Consider the following 19,821-nt stretch of genomic DNA (forward strand, 5'->3'; position numbering starts at 1 on the left):
GATGGACATCTAGATTGCTTCCTTATTTTTGATATACAATACCAGTAATGCTGCAATGAACATAAGGGTGCATGAAATCTTTTCAAATTAATGTTTTTGGGGTTTTTTGGATAAATACCTAGAAGTGAAATTGCTGGACTGTATAGCAGCTCTACTTTTAGTTTTTGAGGAATCTCCTACTGTTTTCCATTGTGGCTGCATTAATTTATAATTCACCAACAGTGTACAATAGTTCCCTTTTCTCCACATCCTCACCAGCACTATCTGTTTATTTACCAATGGTAGCCATTCTAACAAGTGCAAGATGCTATTTCATTGTGGTTTCAATTTGCATTTCTCCAGACAACTAGTGATATTGAGCATCTTCTCATATGTCTGTTAGCCATCTATATGTCCTCTTTGGAGAAATGTCTACTCAGGTCCTCTGTCCATTTTATAATTGGAGTGTTTGGGTTTTTTGGTGTTAAGCTGTATGAGTTCCTTACATATTTTAAATATTATGTATTTAAAACAATATACAAATGCAATGCAATCCCTTTTAAATACCAGCCCTGGCTGGTGTGGCTCAATGGACTGAGGGCCAGCCTGTGAACCAAAGGGTTGCTGGTTCGATTCCCCGTCAGGGCACATACCTGGGTTGCGGGCCAGGCACCCAGTTGGGGGCATATGAGAGGCAACCATACATTGATGTTTCTCTCCCTCTCTTTCTCTCTCCTTTCCCCTCTCTCTAATTTTTTTTTTTAAACAGCATTCTTCTCAGAATTAGAACAAATCCTAAAATTTATATGAAACAACAAAATCCCAAATAGCGAAAGAGGTTTTGAGAAAGAACAAAGTAGAAGGTATCACTCTCCCTGATTTCAAAATATGTTATAAAGCTACAACAATCAAAACTGTATAGTACCGATGTAAAAAGAGATATATAGACCAAATGGAATAGACCAAACAGCAGAAGTAAATTCTCACTTATACAGTCAATCTAGGACAAAGGAGGCAAGAATATACAATGGAGAGAGTTTGTTCAATAGGTAATGTTGGGAAAACTGGGCAGATACATGCAAAAAAAAATGAAATTGGACACCTTACATCATATGCAAAATAAATTAAAAATGGATTAAAAACTTAAATGTAAGAGCTGAAACCACAAAACTCCTAGGAAAAAAATATAGGCAGTAAATTCTTTGACATCACTCTTAGCATATCTTTTTGGCTACGTCTCCTCAGGCAAGAGAAACAAAAGCAAAAATAAATAAATGAGATTACATCAGGCTGAAGTTCTGCACAGTTAAGAAACCAACAAAACAAAAAGACAACGTACTTAATGGAGAGAAGATATTCACAAATGATACATCTGATAAGTGATTAATATCCAAAATACATAAGAAACTCAGTCTCAATTTTAACTTAGATTTTGAAATTCATACACCTTTCAAAACTCATTTTGCGGCCAATGAGTATGTGGCTTGTGACTACAATCCCTGTCAGCAATTTCTTTGCTACACTGTTTGTTTGTTTGTTTTCCAAAGGTCACCAATGACAACAGTTAAGTGTGTTTGTTTTTGGTCTTAATCTCTGTATTTTACCTATCTTGATGATATTCCATAGATTTTGAATCTTTTAAAAATTTAATGATTGCATTAACATTTTCCAGGTCTTTAAAAACGTAAAGCCTAATTCTAATGCATGCATAATATACCAGAGAAAGCATGTATAATTTTGTAATTCATTTAAAAAAAATAAATGTATATTCCCTTCTCCCATCTCCCACATTCTTGTTTTTTTTTAATATTATTTATTGATTTGAGAGAGAGATACATCTACTTGTTGTCCCACTTATTTATACATCCATTGGCTGTTTCTTATATGTGCTGCACGTGCTATGACTGGGAATCAAACCGAAAACCTTAGTATATCAGAGCGACATTCTAGCCAACTGAACTACCTGGCCAGAGCTCCATCGTTTTTACAAATTGAACATTTTTCAATTTGGTTTGGAGAAGCCACTGGCTTAAAAGGTTCTAGACTAGAACTAAAGAAAAAAGCTTATTTAATAAATGATATACTTGTACCTTTCAGCCCAAGGTCCCCTTTCACATGTAAGATAGACCTGTGTTGCCTTCCAGCGTCTCAGAGTGACTAACTGTTGACTGCTAAGTTGTTTAAGCATATTATTATACCTCAGGTTCTCTTGGCGTGCTTTTCGATTAAATGGTTCCACAAAAAATTCCTAAAAAAAAAAAAAAAAAAAGGAAAGCAATAAATAATACCACTGAATCATATTTGTACAAGTAAATTTCAATGCCATAACTTAAAAATTTTGACCCAGTAAAATCATACTGTAAAAGAAAACAAGTAATCAACAGGATTTTCTTACTCTACTAGAATCATTTTCTTTAATGAAGCACAAGTGATTCTAGCCATAGTCCATTTATATTTTTTAAAACTAAAAATAACTAACCAACAAAGAGCCCATGTTATGAAATAAACATGTATTTTTATTTGGTCTTCTTTGTTTCATCTGTATTTTGTAGTTTTTAACATACCAATCATGCACGTATTTTGTTAAATTGGTACCTAAGTATTTCATTTTTTTAAGAGATAACTCTAACAGTATTTTTTAGATACTATTCTGCCAAAGTGGGGAAGGATTCAGGGTAGGAGGGTGGGGCCGGGGAAAGTGGGGGCACGAAAATGTAGACAACAGAACTTGAACAGCAATAATTTAAAAAAAAGAGGGGGGGGCATGTATAAAGGGCACACGGACAAAGCCAAAAGGGGGTAAGATAGAGGGTAGAAGGTGGGGATGGCTGGGGAGAGGGGGTGGAGGGAGAATGGAGAAAACTGTACTGAACAACAATAAATTTAAAAAAATTCCATCCAAAAAAAAAAAAAAGAAGAATAAAATGATTAGGTAACTGGAAAAAAATAAAATTTCAGTTTCCAATTTTTATTGCTTAACATGCAGGACTATGACTAAATTTTGTGTATTGATCTTGTGTCCTGCAATCTTGTTAAACTCATTAATAGAAAGTTTTTGGTAGATTCCTTAGAATTTTCTACATAGATTATGTTATCTGCAAATAATTTTTTTCTTCCTTCCTAATGTAAACATCTTTTATTTCTTTTTCTGTTCTTACTGCATTTGCCAGGACTTACAAAGAACAACAGTGACTAGGAGTGGTAAGGTTAGACATTCCTGCCTAGTTCTCTACCTTCTCTATTCTATTTTGGATAGCACTCTTTTTCACCTTTAAATACCAAGTTTCCGGTAGGATTTTTGTAGGGATTCCCTTCTATTTCTGATTTGCTGAGAGCTTTGATCATAAGTGGATGTTGAATTTTGTCAAATATTTTTCTGCATCTATTAATATGATCATGTTTTTTTCTTGATTAGTTCACTCATGTGGCCCATTATATCAAGTGATTATCAAATGCTGAATCTGCCTTGCAGTCCCAAGATAAACTCTACCTGGTTGTGATATATTTTCATATAATGTTGGATTTGGTTTGCACCTGTGATCCTGAGGGATCTTGGTCTGTGGTTTTCTTGTACTATTCACATGATTCAAACATGAGGGCAGTACTGCCCTCATATGGTAAGTTTGAAAATGATCTCACTTTTCTATTTTGTGAAGAGATTGTGAGGAGTTGGTGTAATTTCTCCATTAAATGTTTGGTAAAAATTGCCAGTGAAACAACCTGTGTCTGAAGTTTGCTCTTTTGGAAGGTTTTTTACCAATAAATTCTATTCCTTCAACAGACAGAAGACTATGCAGGTTATCTACTTATTGAATTAGTTTTAAAAATTTGTTTTTGTCAAATTGATTCATTTCATTGGCCATTTATGTTCATAGATTGGTTAGTAAGTAGTCTTTTATTATTATGTGGATGTTTGTGAAGTCATGGTGATACTTCCCCCTTCATTTCAGGTATTACTAATATTTCACTTTTCTTTTTTTGCTTTGTCCATCTGTCTAGAAATTTATCAGTTTTATTGATATTCTGAATAACTACACTTTGGTTTCATTGATTTTTCTCTATTGCTTTTCTGCTTCCAATTTCATTGATTTAGAAACTTAGTTTACTTTCCTTTTTCTAGTTTATTAAGGTGAACCTTAAATTATTAATTTGAGGACTTTTTTCTTTTATAATATAAATATTTCGTGCTATAAACTTTCCTCTAAGCACTGATTTATACCCAGACTCCTTAGAGAAATCTACTCAGCTTAACAGACTTTTTACATAATCACAACATATAGAAAGAACATTTTGATATTTAATTTTTAATTTTTACTAATCAATGCTTTTCTTTCAATTCTGAATAATTTCAGTCAGAAATACTATTTGTTTTCAAAGTTCAGACTTATTACTCTCAGTTGAATATTAAATGCTTGAAAATCAACATGAAAAACTAGATACCAAAAGCACTTAACAATTTTTACCTGAAACTTGAGTTTGCTTTCTCCTCCTTCCCGATCTCTTTTATGCATATTCACCATTAAGGCTTCATAACAATCCTTCCAATAAAGTGCCATGCTCTCATGACCATCATAAAATGTATGGGTTTCATACTGCTTCATATAAGGTATAATCTTATAAAAATATATAACCAAAATTTAATATATACTTCTATAAAATAATAACTTAGAAAAATCTCACTCAAAAAATATAAAACTTACATATTTTTCAATGTAAACTTGCCATTCATTTGAACTGCAATATTCTTGAAAATCTTCAAAAAATGAGGAACTACCATTGGTAAAAGGTAAAGAAGGCAGGTGCAAGTTCATGAAGAGAAGTTCATAAATTTTGGAAACCAGGGTACGGACAAGGGGAATCAGAAATGAGTAGATTTCTGTCTGTTCCTTAATTGACTGACTTAGAACATGTTCTAGCTTCCCTAAAATATAACATGCTTCTTCCTGATTTTCAATCACTTTGGTCTGCAGAAGGGTGTTTAGCTTAGCTGATGCCATTGCACAAACCTGGAGAAAAATAGGTGAGAAAGAGCAGAATAAAGTAGACACTTAGTGATAGCAAAAGTTCTTTCATGCTCCTTGACATTTAAGAAATTATAAATGTATCACATGTTTAATTTGGAATATAGAGTAGAGTTGTGGTACATAATTAATCACTCAACATCCATCCTACTCCTCTTAAAGTCTGCAAGGATAAGGGGATGATTCCATCTCTAGTTCTAACAACAGGTCCTAAAGGTCCAAAGCCAAACAGACTATCCAACCCCTTGCCACAGTGACAAGTTCATTCAATTCACATAATTGTCTTTGTCACAGGGATTCATTCAGGGATAGCCTTATCAGTGCAAATTCAGAACTTTTATATAATAACTGTTAAGGAATGTGAAGGGTCTCAGAATTTATCTCATCTCCAAGCTAAAATGTTAGCCTACCACAGTTTCACAGATACTGACAGAAGATATTAAGACTCCTTGGTTGTAAACAAAGATCTACTGTATAAGCAAAAGCCAGAATGTCAGTGTTTACTGTGGTTCCCCAAACTGCAATTCCCATGATGAGAGATGAACAGGACTAGATGATGCCTGCACATACAGTGGCTGCACTACAGGAGAGGAACCCTGGGCATAGGGAATCCAAATCTTTTATAAAAGGCAGTAAGTGCACCTAAACTTTGCCTGGGAGGAAGACAGTATCTTTATTATGCTGGACAGTAAACAAATCCGCCTTCTGCTCTGGAGGGAAGGTATGACCTGTGTCTTCCAAAGTTGTTCAATATACATGCATCCTCACAAAGACCATTACAAAGGCACCCAGTGTCTCTAGTCATAAGATATGCAGAAACACAAGAGATCCATGAAGAACTGTCTACCAATGGTGACTATGGGAAAAAGCACTCTCCTTCTTGGATATGAGTAAGGAAGCATGTAGCCCATGTAGCCCCTATAGGTGTTGGCAGTCATCTTGTGACAATAAAAACAGACAAATTTAGGACAATCTGACACAGGCTGGAGAGCAGTGCTGCAAGAATAGCAAATAAATGGAACTGGAGCCTTGACTGCATCATGCCTTAAACTCATATTAACTATGGAATTTTCAATTACATGAGCCAATGAATCTTAGGATGTTAGTTGAACTTCATGCTTCTGTTATCTGGAATTGAAGCATTCTGATACATAAAGGACACGTATGCAGAAGAACAAGTCCTTGATCAGAAATCTAATTATCCTTTAAGTTGCCAAGAAAAATACATATTCTGGGCACAAATCCATGGAAAGGAATAATCTGTATTATTATTAAACTTTAACTTTAAACCTCAACATAAAAAGGTAAATGAGGTCACAAAGGGGACTCCTTTTGTCTACAATAAGATCTAATACTTGAAACCGTATCAGGACAAATGATATAAAATGTCTCCTTCTCCCTTAACCACGGACAAAGCCAAAGTGGGGAAGGATTGAAGATGGGAGGTGGAGGTGGGTGGGGCGGGGGAAAGTGGTAGCAGGAAAATGGCGACAAATGTATTTGAACAATTAAAAAACAATTTTAAAAATAAAAACTACATCCCAATTTTGAATCTTTATTACTTTCAAAATTTTAAAAAGCAAGAGAAAAACCAGGAAGTATTAGAACCTGATATCACTTTCAAGAATGCAGCTGTGTCAAAAGGTGGTCTGACCTGTATACACAGGTCTTTAAAGGCCAAGTCAACGAGAGACCTCGGACACTCTGTCCATGCGGCCGAAAATAAGCAAACAACATTGAAGGAAACAATCTCTAAGAAGGCTCAAAACTTTTACTTTTCTACTTTTAACTTTAACTTCTACTAATGAAGTTTCTCTAGCCTCCTCAGATTTTCTCTAAACCCCTTCATTTTAGTCTTTGAATATGACTTATGCAGATTAATTCTAATAGAGGCCAACAAATATAAGGGGGAAAGTCATACATTTTTTTTCCATCAACCAGAAAATGCCACTGCTAATATTCTAGGATTTTATGTGTTTTTAAAATACATCTTACATAAAAAGTAGAATAGTCAGTGCTTTGCTTTTAACATAATATTCTGGTATAACATAAATATAAGTTCACATATTTATTTTAAAATATGAGACTTTTAGTAAGTACAAAATAATTTAGTTGACCACTGCCTTAATTTTGAATATAAACACACACTATACACACATAGATATAATCTCCCCATCATAAAGAGTGCTACATTAGGGTCACCTGAGAAAGTACAAAAAAATACTGATGCCCTAGTTCCCTATTATTTCTGATTTAATTACGATGGGGAAATGCCCCACAAAGATTTAGACAAAGTTCCTCCACCAGTGGCTGAGCTAGGACAACTGGGAGAGTAGGGGGCCCAGACAAATAATGGACGATATACTGCATCTCAATAAATGTAGCATTTCTAAACAACCACTCAGTCTCATTTTAGAGACCAGCTGGAAATCTTGATGTTTATGTACAATTTCCTAATACTTAAATACTGATAATTAGCTAATATGTATGTGCCAAGCAAAACAAGCCTGCTAGCCATATTCATTTTGCAGACAGTTCTATTAAAACTCCTTTAAGGGAAGAGTTTCCTTTCGTAGCCTTTAACATGCACAACCTCTGAGATAGTTTTCTTCATTTCTGAAAGAATGAAATTAAACAAGTGGCTAGTGAGAAATGATTTAAATCTCTGACTTCTAGTAGATAGGATCAGTTTTATCTGTGCTATACTCATTTATTTAACATGTATTTATAGAGTCCTACTCTAGGATAGGCACACAATAACTAATGTTGAACAATTTAAACAGACATTTAGTGAAATTTCATCAAGGAGAAAAACAGAGAGGGACTATGAGTGGAACAAAATTGAATCCTAATATTTATAGTAAATAACCACCCAGCATGCTGGCTGCAACTGCTTTAACAGTCATCAGGTTAATATCAATGAAAAAGCCAAAAAAGCTATTCTCATTCTACTTCTAGGTAAAGGAAAAAAGAATACTACAATGACTATCTATGTGTACAAATACTGTTGGTATTTCAGATTACTTTCTTAGGGTACAGTTTCAGAACAGAATTACTAAACAGAGTGCAATCAATTTTTATAGTTCCTAGTTCATATATTTTCAAACAGGATTTAAAAGGCTATACAATTCAAACTTCTACTATCCATATATCACAATGCCCATTTTCTTGTTTAGTTTTTCTGCAATTTCCATGTTTTTTTACAATGAAAATGTGCTACTCTTACAACTGAAAAAAGAACTACCTTTAAAAAGTTAGTAACATGGGGAAATGAGTTTGATATAATTATGAGAAAGAAAAAAATATAAATTTATCAAAATACTGATGATTTCAATCATCTGAAGAAAATACATGCATAGAAAAAAAATACTAAAAGTTATTTTCTTTCAGGCCAAGAGATGATAGATAAATAAGTTATTTTATGCTTTTGTGTATTTTCCACAAGAGCCTGTGTTACTTTTACAATTTGAAAAATATACCTATTGAAAAGTCTGGCATTTTTAAAATAGAGCACCCTTATGAATTTTTAATCTCCTCATGTTCTTATCAATACTATATCAAGTTTACATATATCAGAAACCATTTTCATCTAGACCTCCTTAAGTCTAAGTACTTAAAATTCTAGTACCAAAAGAAAATAAAAAGGGTCAGGTAAATAGTTACGGGATACATGTCATGGCTAATCCAACATAAGTAATCACAAGCATCTAATGTAAATATAAACATGACGGACTAACATTCATACAGACCTTTACCAACCTTTAAAAATTTTAATTTAAAATACAAATAATAAATATTCCTTGTGTCCATATTTTATTTCTTTATTTTGGAAACACAGCTAATACTTGGTGAATATTTAGTAGGTATTTGATGAATGAAAAAATATTAAATAGAATGTAAAACTGGATTAGTGGAGTAGTAAAGTAATAGGGTATCATTTTGAAGTGAACCAACTCTTTTTTTCCTAAAGCATAAGCCTTAAACTGTACATGTATAAATAGTCTTTGCAAGCAGGATAGCTCCTAGCTGCACTAAATATAAATATGTGTAATGCCTTCTACTATAAGGTATGTATAAACACTTTAAAGGAGACCTTAAAATTATGCTGTCATAAACATCAAGAAGAAATAATTAGTTGACTATCAAGCTTCTTTCTAATGTCACAAAACTGAAACTAGAATGAAATCATAAATATTACTGGAACTAATAAAAAAATTAAAATACTGAAACCATACCATCATTTATTTATCACACAAATAATTCCTATACTGCTTGCAAGCATAGAAAATAATGTAAAAAAAAAATTGACCAACCTGTAAATTACCCTTTCCAATAAATCCTAAAAGCAACTGGATTTGAATTTGAGAGAGTTTTACCCATGCTGGACTTTCACAATACCAAACTGACAGACAGTCATAGAGCAGCATCATATCCTCTAAAAGCTATTGCAAAGGAAAAATTAAAAAAGAAAAACATTCAGTTCTTTAATCTACTGGTGACTTTTCCCCAACACTAATACAAGCTATAAACATTTCAAACCTAGTTCAATGTACAGTTAGTAAAAGCCAAAAGACTTATCTTAATAACAAATTAACAAAATCTGTGACTACCACATCTTAACCATGGTATTACATCTGATGAAATATTAATATTCTGAAAAGAGGGGATACAGAATTTGTTTAAAGCCCTTCATTTTCAAAGACATAATTTCAAAGAGATATTACTGCACCTTCTCAGTCCATGTGTTTGAATTAACCAGTCCCTCTGACTGCAGAAAGTCCTGTATGATCAGCATGAGTCGGAAGGCATTTTCAGCAGTTACTGTATTAGTCTTAGCTTCTCTATTTTCTGCGACTGCCCATTCTAACATCTTCTGCAGCAAACTAGATGTAAAATAAAGTTCACTTAAAATAATTTTAAACTTAGAAAAGTAGTAGGATATTTTTTTTAAAAACCCAGTTATTATTTAGTAAGACTGTTATCTCCGAAGATACACCATCACTGGCAGGCAACATGAAATACCGGGAAAGAATTTAATAACAATGAAGCAACTTGTTAATCTTTGGAGTATCTATTTTTAATACACACTAAACCACAAAGTGAACGGTATCTATTGACTAGACTATTAAAAAACCATGAAAATAATTCACATTCAAAGTCTCCATGAAATACTTAAAAAGTTTCTTTGAAGCTGAAATTGGAAAAAGTTAGAAAAGAAAGCTTTATTATGCCTTACTGCAGGTCAAGTTCTGTGGACAACATAGAAGTAATTCTCCCCTAGTGTGCTACTGTTAGTGCTCTATCATAAGCAGGGAACTCAATGCTTTAGAGAAGTAATTTTCATGAAAACACTACTGCCTTCCCTTAACATGGAAACACCCAAATTTGCACAAGACCATAGAACACAAGCATCGAATGCTCAGATACTGCAGATAACAATTTAAACAACAAGGAATATATAATTACTTAAAAGCCAAATTAATTTAAAATTTAAATCTCTTCACATTGGAGCCAATTTCTGGATTTCTGTCTAGATCCCAAGAGGATGGCAACAAGCAGAAAAGGAGCTGAAAACTAAGTTTCTCCTTTTCTCAACAGCCACTGGATACTGGATAAATGTTCAATAAAATAGTTTAAGCTCCTGCCCACTCCAAGAAGAGAGGAGAAGTCACCAACCAAATGCTTACATTAGTTTTATTTCATCTGAAGGTCGAAGTAGCTCACTGGCTATTCCTGATTTAGTTAGTGCCGCGAACACTTGTCCCCGTTCAATCCAAGTATCATCATCAGACTTTTCTAGTCCTTTACACATTACATAGTACAAAATATTTGTCAGTAATTGAAGAAGCTCCTCCTCACATCTCTATAAAAAATGCAAAGTAGTAGTAAATTATTGGCAGGAAATGATGTTAAAAGCATGTAAGAGCCATCACATATACTGACTGTAACCCTTTAACATATTATTAAAGTGTCTAGCTGAACCTGGAACTTCACTAGTAGGTCCTAGAAAGCTACAAGGATGAGTCATTTACTAACTTTGTTGTCAAGACACACATAATTTAATGACTTATAGGCTTCTAATATCTTAGATCATAAGACTTAGAAACGAATATAAAATGAAATTGTTAACAATTACACATTTATAAGGACTAGAAGTATATAACAGACACATAAAAATAAAAGGAGCATTTGGACAAATAAGGTGTTTTACCTCTTGGCTTTCAAGTAAAGAGAAGTCATCACTAAAGTCCATGTCATTTGTGATACTACTTTCTTTGTCAGATTGCACAGGAAATGATTTAGTAGACTCTACTGGGGATGGCGTGCTAGGCAAGCTATCTGGCATTTGACTTCCGCTATCGCTCAGTTCACAGGAATCAATTCCACTGAGATCTAAACTTAAATGTGAAGGGTTATTGTGCCAGAATTCTTCCTGATTCTCTGATTTGAAAGATAATTCTCCCACAGAGCTATCTTCTTGGAACAATGGTGTGTTTGAATCTAGAGAGTGTCTATCCTCTAAACTCCAGTGATCTGAAGGCACATCAGCTGAGGCGAAAGAGTTGATTTTTTCATCATCTGTCTTTTCATCAAAGTTCTTCCTAATATCTTCAGCTGATATATTTTTATCATTGTCTTTCATTAAAACACCCCTACTGTGCTTATGAAGAATATTTCCATTTTCAAAATTTGCTTTAAAAAAAAGCCTAACTAAAGTGTCTTGCCAACCAACTTGTTGAGATATTTGATGTGCAGCATCTGATTGGGACTGTAAAATCTGTAAAATCTGCAAAGAGATTAAGAACACAAAGTTTGTCAAGAAGTACACAGTACTCTACATCAAAAACAATGTCTTTTCAGTTATTTTCATGACAAAGTAACTTAATGAGAAACTTTCAGAAAGTATACTTACAAAAGATGTTTATAACTGGATTAGAAACTATTTGGAGGGCAGACTTTATGTTTGTAACTAATACAATTATTTCATTACAGAATGAGGATGTACTCAAAAATTTTCTGAAATATAAAAGATTAACAATCCTCCACATGTCAACACCCTTGTGTTTTTAAGTTAATTTGGTCAGAGAGAAAACATAAATAGAATGATGGTATATTTAAAACATAATAAAGTTATGTCATCTGAACTAAATACTTTCCATGAGCCCATTACATTTGTTTAGCAAATACTGAACATCTACTACATAGCAGGCACAGTGCTGGTACTTGGGTTAGGGGAGTGAAAAGGACAAGATACTTTGATAGAACTTAAGTGCAAAGTGCCCCAAGAATAATGTTTTCCCATCTCATTTTTCTCCTGGCAAATTTAATGGTTGTTTTTGCAAAAACATTTTTTTCACTCACTATATATTGTATAAACAAAACAAAAATGAAACTCTGCAGCCATTAAAACTATGATGAAAACATAGTTTTCAACTCAGATGAGAAACTACACAGCCATTAAAAAGAAAGATATATATCCACATTTACTGATGGAAAAATAGTGACATAATCAGGAAGTAAAATTTTTAGAAAAAAGCAAAGCAGCAAATTAAATACTAGACAGGTTAGTGGTTATCAGGGGAGTAAAGAGAACGTTAAAGAATGAATCACAGGGGATAACTAATTGTTAACTTCTTTCAAGGTTAAATGAGTGCACTGAAGGCAAATCATAGCTGGAATCAGCATAAACAAATTATAGAAAATTCTTCCAACAAAGTTCAAAAGAGTCAGAAACTCGAAAATACAGTAAATGAATTTGAAATGGTCATAATCACCAAACATTCTTAATAAAGAAACTATTCTTTCATAGTAGAATTTTGACTCTAGAAAGGACGTACGTATTTCCAGGAGCCCATCTAGGTAGGGGTAATAGAAACAAATTTAAATGCTGATTGTGAGTACATGAAAATTAATCTCAAAAAAGGAAACTGTAAAATTGTCATTTATAAAAATAACAAATATGAAAACATATCTGGTGCAAATACTCAATCTAAAAGTTATTCACAGTATAATGACACTGCGATTTTTAAAGTATATCTTAAAAGTTTACTAACCTTTCTGCAGATGACCACCCTGACATTTAAGTATGTTCTGTGAGATATATATACCACAGATAACAGATCTTTGAAATTAACTGCAGTATCTGTAGTGGAAAAAAACAAAAAATTAAAATTAAATTCCAGAGATAACCAAAGAAAGAACTGTAGGTAATATATAAATGCTGAAACAATTGCTTCATTTTTTTTTACTTTATTTTTATTTTTGCTGTCAATAGATGCCCCTTTCTTCCAGCTTTATTAAAATATAATTGACATAAAACATTGTATAAGTTGAAGGTATATAAAGTAATGATTTGAATATATTGTGAAATGATTATCACGATAAGGTTAGTTAGTACGTCCATCAACTCACATAGTTAACATTTCTTTTTGTGGTGAAAACATTTAAGATCTGCTCTCTCAGTAACTCTCAATCACACAATACAATATTGTTAATTACAGTAACCATGCTATATATTAAGATACCCAGAACTTACTCATCTATAACTAAGTTTTTCCACCCTCTGACCACTTTCACCCATTTTCTCCATTCCCTCAGCCCTAATAACCACCAGTATACTGTTTCTATGAATTATTTTTTTTGGATTTCACACATAAGTGAGATCATACAGTATTTGTCTTTTGACTTGTTTCATTAGCAGAATGCTTTCCAGATTTTCCCATGTTGTCACAAATGGCAAAATTTCCTTCCTTTATATGGCTAATATTCCACTGTATATATTTATATAAACCATGTCTTCTTTACCCATTCATCTGTCAATGGACAATTAGGCTGTTTCCATGTCTTAGCTATTGTGAATAAGGGTGCAATGAACATGGGGGTACAGATTTCTTAAAGACAGTAATTTCATTTCCTTCAGATATATACCCAGAAGTGGGATTGCTGAATCATATGGTAGTTCTATTTTTAATTTTTTTGGAGACCCTCCATACCATTTACCACAGAGGATACAGAGAGAGGATACACCAACTTATGTTAGCACTGACAGTGCACAAGAGTTCCTTTTTCTCCATATCTTTACCAGGAACTACCTCTTGCCTTTTTGATAATTGTCATCTTAAAAGGTGTGAAGTGTTATCTTGTGGTTATGGCTTGCATTTCACTAATAATTAAGGATGTTGAGCACCTCTTACATGTACCTGTTGGTCATCTGTATGTCTTCTTTGGAAAAATATCTATTCAGGTCCTTTGTTCATTTTTTAATTGGATTTTTTTTTTTTTTTTTTTTTGCTATTGAGTTGTATGATTTCCTTATATATTTTGAATATTAACCCTTTATCAGATTTTCACTTGCAAATATTTTCCCTCAACCTCTAGGATGCCTTTTCATTCTGTTGATGGTTTCTTTTGCTGTGCAGAAGCTCTTCTGTGCTGCAGTCCCACTTGTTTTGATCTTTTTTTGCTGGTGCTTTTGGTATCATGTCCAAAATACCACTATGTCAAGACCTATGTCAAGACCTATGTCAAGGAAATTTTCCCTATGTTTTCTTGTAGTAGTTTTACAGCTCAGGTCTTACATTTAAATCTTTAATCCACTTGGAATAATTTTTGTGAGTCAAATAAGGCAGGGATCCATTTTCACTCTTGTCTATGTGGATATTCAGTTTTCCTGGCACCATTAATTGACAAGATTAACTTTCCCTCACTGAGTATTATTAGATCCCTGGTCAAATATTAGTTGATTGTATATGCATAGGCTTATTTCTTGGTTCTTGATTCTGTTCCATTGGTCGACGTCTCTGTGTTTATACCTACAGCACACTGTTTTGATTTTTATAGCTTTGTATTATAGTTTAAAGTCAGTAAGTTTGATGCCTTCAGCTTTCTTCTTTCTCAAGTCCTTTCTCAAGGAAAGGGCTGTTGGTAATAGTTATATAAATGCTGAAACAATTGTTTGTTTTTTTAAATAGGAATTAGAGACACATTTAAATTTTAAAAGACAAGTGGTTTAGAATGATTAACATCTTCTGAGTAAATTGTAAATAATTATCTTTTCTTTTGATTGTGTGAACATACTGTCCATACTACTTGGTTCTTATAGTGTTATTTATCTTTTTAAGTACATGCTTTGTCTTATCAACAGGATGGTAAACCACTCAAAACAAAGACTTTATCTCACCTTTTGAGCCCCCAGCATCTGATATAAATTTTATAGTTTTTAATATGTACTAAAAAAAGACTTACTAAAAAATCTGAAATTAGTTTTTACTTTGCCTTTAAGAATTAAAGCTCCATAAAGAAAAAAGGATAAAGTATTTTATACATATTTTCTTTAGTGTCCTTCTCTCCTTATAGAGACTCAATTATTTATTTACTAATCACTCAGTCAATAAGCATTAACCAAAGGCCTACCAAGTAAAGGACTGTGTTATGTCCTAGGAAGGAAAAAAAAAGGTAGATAAGAAATAGCACCCAAGAACCTCATTGATCAAATAACAGATAATTTAAAAAGCAACCTGAGGAAGGAGGGAAAAAGAACCTCAGGAAAAAAATAATTGAGAACCACCAAATAGAATATGTTACCAGGAACAACATTTCTTAAAAGTCATCAATATCATCAGCCTTGGTCATACCTGTATTTATGATCTGATTGGTGAGGTTTTTAATGAGAGAAGTATTAACAGGTGTTTCATTTAGAAGGAGTCCCAATCCTGAGTAGCCAACTTCTCTGAGTCGAATACGTTGTTTACTTCGTTCATAAACATTTGTGCATTTCAACATTTGTTCCAAAACCTAGTCACAACAATAATATAGTCTTCTCAATTTAGAGAACTAAGAATAGTTTGTCACTTAGGTTAATATTGAATAAAATATTGGTCTAATTGGATTTTTTGGAGCATAATTTTATTCCTTAAGTATTAAAAAAAAGAACCAGCACTAATAGGGAGGAGTGTTCCATATTATACCATCATTCAAAAATGAATTTAAAAATAAATTGGACTAAAACATATCTGTATTAGAATAATTACTATGCAAAAAATTTAGTTTACACCCTGACTGGTGTGGCTCAGTTGGTTGGGCATCGTCCTGCAAAGGGATAAATCATGAGTTAATTCCTGGTCAGGGCACACGTGTGGGTTGTGGGTTGTGGGTTGTGGGTTTGGACTTGTACAGGAGGCAACTGATCGATGTTTCTCCCTCACATTTAGTTTCTGTCCCTCTCTTTCTCCCTTCTTCCCCTCTCTCTAAAGATAAATAGGTAAAATCTAAAAAAAAAAAAATTCTAGTTTACATGCATTTCTTGGCAGATGAATTTAAATTTTCTTTTAATGGCTAAGGCGTAAATGGAAATAAACCCTGCAGCTTGTAAGAGGAACAAAGGTGTGTTCTATAAAGGAACAAAGATACTATTAGATCCATCTAGTAATTCATTTATGTAGCAGTTATTGAAATAACTTTTAATAACAAAGGAGCATTCTATGAAGCAACCCACCCATATGCTAAAATGAGCAATTAGTCCCATATTTCTTGAAGAGGGGGCAACATTTTTCAAAGTGAGATACTGAAATCACATATGGAAAGGGTAATCTTGAAAATAATAACATGAACAATGCCTCCAAGGCAATTTTTGGAAAATAACATTGAATCTCCATAAAGGAACACTTGTATGGGCAGATGCTTTAGAGAGTGGCCTCAAGGTCACCATAACCAATACACAAGCAACTATGTCAGACCATTTTTAGTGTACCATGGTTTTCTAAAGTCTAGGGATTTCAAACACAGGCAATTCAAATATGACCCCGTAAACAGATCTTATAATGTAACACTAATGATGTAAGAGGAAACAACTGTTGTAAGGCAATTAAGCATAATGAACAGGAAAATAAACCATAAGGAAAAAAAAGAAAATGTATTCAGCAGTAAAAATATGACTGACTCCACTGCTTTTAAAAGGTTAACAAAAAAGGTGGAGTGGGTGACTACTGCTTTTAAAAGGTTAACAAAAAAGGTGGAGTGGGTGGCTTCAGCCAAAGTTTGGAGTTTGGCATATTCTGGATAGTTTAAAATATGTTCTAGACTTGGCTGGGTAGCTCAGTTGGTTGGAGCATCATCCCAACAACACACCAAGGTTGCAGATTTCATCCCCTATCAGGGCACATACAAGAATGAACCAATGTATGCATAAATAAGTGAAACAATAAATCAATGCTCCTATTTTTCTCTCTTTCCCTCTGTCTCTATCTCCCAAAAAAACAATTTAAAAAAAATTTTAAAAATATATAAAGTGTGTTTTGTATCTTTTGACAAGTTACAAACTTTTCAGCCTCAGTTTCTTCATCTGTAAAATGGGATGGAAATAATATTCACTTCATAAAGTTATTCCAAGTGCCTGACAAATAGTGAATGCTACATAAGGTCAATTTTGATCTCCCTTGTAGACCTCTCGTAAGTTAAAATAAAGATGACAGATTTTATAGTATGACAAAGTACATTTTCCACTGAAATAACTGGTAAGATTACAATATAGTTTATTTAAGATGCTCACAAAAACATGAAAAATATGTATCAAAAAAAATTGGACAAATTAAAATTAGATAGAAGTAGATATTAAAAGAATTTACGTTTTAGAATGAACATATATATTCCAAGTAAATTCATCTACCATAACTGCTCCAAAATAGAAAGGCATTTAAAAATGTTTTTACCTTAAAAATGATTTCTCTTAGTCTGTCGGAGTACTTCTGATTTAAGAGCAAGGCATAAAGTATGTCAGCATTTCCTGGTTCAAATAGCAGTAAAAAAAGCTGACCTCTACTTGGGCTGGTACGCAGGAGACTAAAGAGTATATCCAAAATTCCAAAGAGCTTTTAAAATTAAATAACACAAAATAAATAACTACACTCATATATAGAAATCAAATAAAATCATAAACCGCAAACAGTTATTTAACTAAATCCTACATACCCTAATGTTCTAGCTTAACTGAACTATCCGATGTCTTCTGAACCTTGACTTTCACTCCATTATGCTTTTGGTTTATTCCATTTCCTTTTGTATATCTTCTCACTACCATATTTACCTGCTGAACCACACCTATCCTGCTTTGTCCATATGAAAAGCCATCTCTTCATCTCTTTCTTGGTCCCCTCAACATGTGATATTGTTCTATGAAAACCTCATAGGACTTTTGTGTCTCACTTATAGATGGTATCATACTCTTTTGTTACATAATTATTTATAAACCTCTCTTATTCACCCCTGTCTCCATTAAGCTAAAAGTAAAAATGATCACTGATTCATCATTATAAATCTACAATGGCTAGTATTATTCTATACATCTATGTATATAATTAGGTTTTCAATAATTCTTTAAAGTGACCAAGAAAATATCACTGGCAATCAATCATAGCAGGTGACAACAGAGCTATCATAAAACAAAATGCCTACTCATTATTCTAAATAATGAAAAGCTTTTGAAGTAGTCCAACCTAACATGGAAATTGACAAAGTTAACATCTATATAATACAAATTATAAAGTCATGTAATCATTGAATAAACAATATATATTTCATGATACAGGGAAATGTATTCAAGTTAGTACAAATTAAAGCTGCTCAAACTTGGTGGTGTGAGTGATAAACAGAAAGAGCACAGAAACAGCAGTAAATACACTCAGTTTTTCTAATCCCAGTTTCATCAGCTGTGTGACTTTTTAAGTCACCTAATATTTCTGAACATGTATTTCCAAATGTACAAGTGGGAAGGATAAAATTGTCTATTTTATACCAGTGCGTCTCAAATTCTACCATGCACCACAATCATCCGGAGGGTTGATTCAGCAGTGTATTTTCATTTCTAAAGAGTTCTAAGTAAAGCTGGTCAGAAACTATACATTGAGAACCACTGTGTTAAAGAGTAGTTCTGAGCTATAAATAATGTATATAAAAGTACTTAAAAATACAAATACATTTACAATTTACTTTATGCAAAACTTTTATAAATCCCTGTTATGTCCAAATTCATGTTAGAAATCTGTCCAGTAACTCTGTTGACAGGTCAATAATACTTTATGAGACCTATGAAAATAGGCTCAGAAGTGCCAGATAAAGCAACTATTTCCACATGCTACTTTCTACTTCATTAAAATATTTTATTATACTGCCATCTAGTTTATTAAACTTTCCATTAGGAGATAAAATTTACTTCTTTAATGGAATAATCTTGTATGTGACACTATAAACATTTTATTCTTAAAATGTTTATTATACATGTGTCAGTATAAAAAAAAGATATAGCAACTTAAATGTTAAAAAATTAGATTATCTTGGGCCTAATACCTGTTCTTCTTCATTAATAGCAGCTACATAACCCATAATACTTTGTATCTCTTCATGAGTTCCACCTTTGCACAGAAAATATTTAATTAGGCCATACAAAGAAGTCCTTATTGTTCGGATATCATCTAGAGACAGCTCACTATATTTACAGTCACTTCTGAAAGAGAAAGTAAAAGTGCAAGAATTGATATTTAAAATCTTTATATTTGTGTACTTTTTACATAAAAAATTCACAATTTAAAAAAGCTATTTCCATGTAATTATATAGAAGTCATAACATAATGTTATTAACCAATGTTACCCCAAATAAATTTAATTAAAAAAAAAAAAGAATTTACGATATCTTTTGCTTCTTTTTCTAAATAGGAAACCTTCTGAAGTTTGGAGTCAATGGCAAAGATATAAATTTATATCTTATATCTCTGTAACACTCACTATGTGGCAGACACTGTTCAAAGTGTTTTATATACATTACTACCTC

General features: G+C 32.8%; 1 protein-coding gene across 1 annotated transcript in view; it reads right to left on the reverse strand.

Moving 5' to 3' along the window:
• Positions 1–19,821, reverse strand: part of NBEAL1 (neurobeachin like 1) — a 150,929-nt gene that overhangs the window by 50,909 nt on the left and 80,199 nt on the right. Inside the window, exons 24-34 of the mRNA XM_054585818.1 lie at positions 19,341–19,497; positions 17,708–17,866; positions 15,635–15,794; positions 13,055–13,143; positions 11,212–11,787; positions 10,688–10,863; positions 9,730–9,883; positions 9,314–9,442; positions 4,680–4,985; positions 4,443–4,592; positions 2,070–2,227 (exon numbers count right to left, since the gene is read on the reverse strand). Of these exons, the coding sequence (XP_054441793.1) occupies positions 2,070–2,227; positions 4,443–4,592; positions 4,680–4,985; positions 9,314–9,442; positions 9,730–9,883; positions 10,688–10,863; positions 11,212–11,787; positions 13,055–13,143; positions 15,635–15,794; positions 17,708–17,866; positions 19,341–19,497 (2,214 nt within the window). The remainder of the gene's footprint in view (positions 1–2,069; positions 2,228–4,442; positions 4,593–4,679; positions 4,986–9,313; positions 9,443–9,729; positions 9,884–10,687; positions 10,864–11,211; positions 11,788–13,054; positions 13,144–15,634; positions 15,795–17,707; positions 17,867–19,340; positions 19,498–19,821) is intronic.

Source organism: Pteronotus mesoamericanus, unplaced genomic scaffold (genome assembly GCF_021234165.1).
Source record: "Pteronotus mesoamericanus isolate MK-2021 breed Mesoamerican mustached bat unplaced genomic scaffold, CSHL_Meso_final contig_90, whole genome shotgun sequence".
In the NCBI taxonomy this organism is placed as follows: Eukaryota; Metazoa; Chordata; class Mammalia; order Chiroptera; family Mormoopidae; genus Pteronotus; species Pteronotus mesoamericanus.